This window comes from Scardinius erythrophthalmus, assembly GCF_964197995.2.
Source record: "Scardinius erythrophthalmus genome assembly, chromosome: 13".
In the NCBI taxonomy this organism is placed as follows: domain Eukaryota; kingdom Metazoa; phylum Chordata; class Actinopteri; order Cypriniformes; family Leuciscidae; genus Scardinius; species Scardinius erythrophthalmus.
The window spans coordinates 18,445,425-18,450,694 of NC_138233.1; the positions used below are offsets into that span (position 1 = coordinate 18,445,425).

General features: G+C 32.6%; 1 protein-coding gene across 1 annotated transcript; it reads right to left on the reverse strand.

Annotated features, from left to right (window-relative positions):
• Window positions 1-1,231: 1,231 nt before the first annotated feature.
• Window positions 1,232-3,217, reverse strand: il12ba (interleukin 12Ba; the record flags this gene model as incomplete). Its single annotated transcript, XM_081382095.1, has 6 exons — window positions 3,127-3,217; window positions 2,672-2,941; window positions 2,257-2,359; window positions 1,991-2,169; window positions 1,723-1,892; window positions 1,232-1,366 (listed from the first exon to the last, which is right to left on the reverse strand). The coding sequence occupies exons 1-6, from the start codon at window positions 3,194-3,196 to the stop codon at window positions 1,232-1,234; spliced, it is 927 nt and encodes a 308-aa protein (XP_081238221.1). The 5' UTR covers window positions 3,197-3,217.
• Between the last annotated feature and the right edge of the window lie 2,053 nt (window positions 3,218-5,270).

The window sequence follows — 5,270 nt, forward strand, 5'->3', positions numbered from 1 at the left end:
GGTCAGCAATCTGTACCCTCTTCACTCTCATAATGATGTTGAGGAAATCCGTTTTAATGTCACACTTGCCTTGAAAAAACTCTGATAAGGAGGGACTGTGGCTTTCTTAAGATGTTAAGAAACCAACTTGTATAAATCAAGAATAAATACAGACAAGGTTTCGGCTCTTTTTAAAATGTATAGATGATGTATCTTTTTAAAATATTATCTGTAATCATTTTAATGATTCGTTTATTTTCATTCACCTCATTTAAAACTAAAACTTAATTTTGGTAATTAGCAGAGTTTCAGTCACGGCTGATCTGCTCTGAGAATGAATGGCAAAATTGTTTGGGTAAGTTCCTCAAAATGAACCACAAATTGTATCATTTCCAAAAACCCAGCGCTTGTGTTTTTACAAGAGACAATTCATGGTGGTTAAGTATCACTCACACGTGTTTTTTCCAGGCTGCGATAGAGGGTTAATTTTCTACACAACATTTGAACAATCAGTGATTCAAGCAGTGCTTCTGCTTTGATGTTGTAACTCGGTTGAACTGAGGGGAATAGCACTTTGTTTTGCTCCACACTGAGCTGTGACAATAATTTCTGTCTTGAGCAGTCTTGTGTGTGATCTACAGAAAAAGAAAGACATTTGCACATAATTAGGACCCTAACCAAGTCCATGCCTTTCAAATGTGTGTAATTTTTAGCAGCCTACACACTACAGTACATAATAGTTCACAACTGGTGAGACATTACATGAAATCACATGTTTTTGAATTTAAACATGCAACACAAACTGAATTAAGAGCATATTGATGTTTTATGTCTGATATAATCATGTAAAGACATCAGAAACATTGCAATCATAATAAATACATGTAACGCAATATTACAGTAATAAATAATTAATTTAAGGGCATGATAGTGTTATTCATTCTATTATACAATAGATTAACTATTAAAAGTTATAGTTGTATTTAATTATACAGTATATGACCAAAGTAAGTCTAATAAGAGTCAATCATTGTTCATAATGGTTAAAAAGGTTTAAAAATATAAAGCTGTATTTAATTATACATAATAAATTATAGCATCATTAACTTTGGTTCTTGGTTCCAGTGCTTCTTGTTTTTTTTGTTTCTGAATCTAAAAAATAAACAGAGAAAGTTTGTATTACAGTGTGTGCAGAAAAACAAAAACATTAATTAATAAAGCAATAAGGATATTATTTTAGGGATAAGGCAAATTAATCTCCCGCTATATACACATACTTGTACAGGCTCCATTCACTCCAAGAGGAATTACAGAATTCATCCTTCGCTCTCACACACACCGCCATCCCTTTTTTCACTGGGACCTGGTTGCTTTGAGTGAGGTAAGTCTAAGCACAATGAGAACAAATATTAATACATATAATAATAATAGTTTTAATGATTATATATATATATATATATATATATATATATATATATATATATATATATATATATATATATATATATATATATATATATATATATATTTACACATTTATATAGTGAGAACAAATATTCTCATATTTTAAATTCCATAAAAAAATTATTAAAAAAGTTTTTTTTTAATTGTAATAATATTTCAATATATTTGTTTGTATTCTATTTTTGATCAAATGAATGGCGAGCACAAGAGACATTACAAATCGTAATTATTCCAAACTTTTAACCAGTAATTATTATATGTTAAATAATTTAACAATACCTTTGGCAAGTTCGGTTTGGAGCAGTCACATTTTTTGCCTTTCTGACAGCGAATCTCTTTCACTTGGAAGATGAGAGGGAAGTAGGAAGATGGTGTGTTCCAGGAGTGCGGATAGCCAACTTCGACAGATGTTTTATTGATCCTGCTAATAGCCACCACATCAGGCCTCACTTAAAAGTGGAGAAAAAGATGTCAGCAACATTGTTTCATATTCAGATGAGCGGCATATTACTTCTAAGCCCCATCTTATCAATTTTTAAGCGCTCACCGATATCCATGATGTGGAACTTTTTGTTGTAGGTTTCTACAACAAAGCTACTTCTGAAGTATATGGTCAGGTTGATGCGGTCCACCTCCTCTGAATAAGCACAGTAGTCTTGATCTAAGCATGTGATACTCTGTCCTTCTGAATCCAGACTGCAGCTGATGTTGCTTCCACCGTGAAGCCTGGATCAGAATCACACAGTCCAAAAAAATTTTTTTTTCACATTCCTCACATCACTGCAGATGGCAGAACAAGTTTGGGAAACTTACCGTGAGGCTTTGATATGAGCAACATGGCCATGCCTGTTCTTATCCCATGTCCAGGAACATTGGAAGGAACCTCCATAGTTATTTGTTGAACAATGGATGTAACCTTGTTTGGTAATTAAATAAATAAAATAAATACACATTATAAACGTACAAATCGTTTGCAATCAAGTGTTTTAAATTAATACTTCTATGTAAAGCAAAGACTCTTATAAAAAAAAGCCATTTATAATGGTAAAAGATTGCTATTCTTTTGGACTATTCATCAGAGAATCCTGAATTGTTTTTATCATGGTTTCGACAAAAATAGTAAGCAGCACAACTATTTTCAACATTGATAATAATCAGAAATTTTCTGGAAGGTTTGAAACCATTTTAGTATTATGACAGTGCTACAAAATGTAAATGATGGGTCTACCTTTCTCAGGAGTGTTCTTGATAATCTTCTTGAAGGTCCACTGAGCCAGCACCAGTGTGTGGTTTAGGTAGGAGCCATCCTTGTTGAAACAGGAGTAATTGGCCCCCTTCCACCCCTCCACTGTGACCAGGATCCTGTTTCCTTGAGCCTCCAGATTTTCATCTTTGTTTTTGGTCCATGTAACATTTTGCCCTTCATAGGCTTCTCCACAGATAAGTGGCACTTGTACCATATTTACATCTTTACCAGAGTCTACATTCACCACAAGCACTGTTGACAGACAATTGGAAAATAAAAATTAGAGGTGCAACTATATAAAAACAAGCCCGAATACAATTAAATTCCAGTTTTTTAAGCAGAGCTCAAGTAGGAGTATTTCAGGGTCAAGTAAACGTCTAGGAGAAACTATACACAATGAAAAAAAAATTCTTCAGATATGATTCATAGATACAAACCATTCGGTTTAAGTGTCCAGTAAATCTCAGTTGTTTTGATGGATCCTACAGTAGAAGACTGGAGAAACATCAATGTACCTAGCAAGAGAAAAATCATCTGTTGGTAAAAAAAGAAAAGGTTTATGGTCATTTGCCTTGTCATTTTGTAATAGAATATTTGGCCTATTGTTTGTTATGCATGTTATATTGGTTAATCCTACTTCTGCTATTGTTATTAATTTATAAAATTGTCAGTTTAAATATAAAATCTTTGTCTGTGAAGCAAAACTATTGCTCGTGATGAACTCTTGGGCTACCATAAATAACTGAACAAATATTTTATACATTTTAATATTAAATAATATTTAGTATTAACAATACTTCAATAAAATAATTAAGTGGTACTTTTAATGAGATTATAAAAGAGACTTACCTTTGATCACTCAAAAATCCAACAAGATTAACATCCACAACCAGACTGACCTCGCTTTGCTTTGTTGTGTTTTGGTGTGCAAGCTTATAAGTAACGTGTCAGGAGGGCAGAATTTCCCTGGCCAGGAAAAGTCCAGTGCAGGTTATAGAGGAACCAAACACAGAATGAGCAACTCCAGAACCTGAGCTTTCCTCGGACTTCCTCATCTAGTCCCATCTCTTCTCTAATAATGGTCTATTTATATACAATAACGAAGCCTGTTCGGGATAGTATTGCACTTTTATTGGACTGCATTATATTTGGCAGGAAAAGATAAGACATGAAATTGCTAATTAGTTTCCAGTGTGGACTACTGAGCCTAAAGGGTGGGAAAGAAATTTAGTCAAATATTTGTTTTAAAACACCTTGGGAATTTTTGCCACAAGTTCTCATCTGAAAGCCAGAGGATGATTTACCTGGTTACATTACTGTGTTTGATTTGCTTATCCCTATACCCAGCTCTGCTGTTTTTTCCAATTCAAAAATTCCCCTTTTCACTCAGATTATGTCATTTAGTGATTTGTGCATTAAGGGTTCTGATTAGAAATTACACATGAAACACCGATGACACTATTCAGCATGATACATGAAAAGTGTTCAATAGATTACATTTAAAAAAGAAAATAAAACAAAGAACTCTCAGCTCAGTGGTCGTGTCCGAAAGCTGAAAAATGCTGCCCCATAATTCTGCGCGTTCGATTCTGTCACAGTTGCGTTAAACAAATAAATATATGGTGTCTGAAAGTTGCAGTTGGTGGTCAGGTTGTGTGTAAATGTATGTTTTAACCAAATTTTTCCACTTTTGATGTCATTATAGTGAGAAGTTATTGTAGTAAATAAATATAAGATCTATTTTGTTGTAGATCATCAAACCAAAATCAGTTTCGTAAGGTACCTTCCAGCACAAAGTCCATTGATAGGACAGCGAGGCAAATCTTATGATTTCAGACCCAGCCATTCTATATGGAATTCTAAAACATAATTACCATGGTAAAAGTATTAAATGAAGGGTGATGTTATTTCAACCCAAAGAGAAAAATTAAGTTAAAAGAAGGAATTTTTTTTTTATCCATTATTTGAATTTAAACAAATTTTATTGAATTCTCTAACTGAGAAACACTAAAAAAATTCTTTAAAAAGATTATTTCTGCCTTCTGGATAGTCATGAGAAAGAAAGAAAAACACTGAACGGTAAGAATAATTACTTGTTAATGCATATTTCATCTTTATTAAGAGGACAACCCTAGTGAAAAAAAACCTATACCAAAATGTATATAAAATACATTTATTTCATACTAAGTACAACAAATCCATTAGCTTACTAACATATCACTGAGACTTGTCTGATATATAAATTATAATTACATTTGGAGTACTTCTTTATTGCAAAATGCACATTTCTTATGATATTAAATGTTTTAATATCACTATTAGTAAGGATAGTAAGTGACATCAGTCTTTAAATGCAAGATATTTAAAGTGTACATATCTTTAGTTGGACCTCAGTACTATTTCTGGATAACTTAAGCACATTAAGTACAAAAACAGTTGTTCCAATTTAGCAGACAAGTCAAGTCAAGTCAAGTCATTTATTATTGCCAAGTACAATGAAAAACTTACTCCACAGACTATAGACAGACCAAATACAATAAACCTCACTGTTATATAAACAAAACAAATATACATACTATAA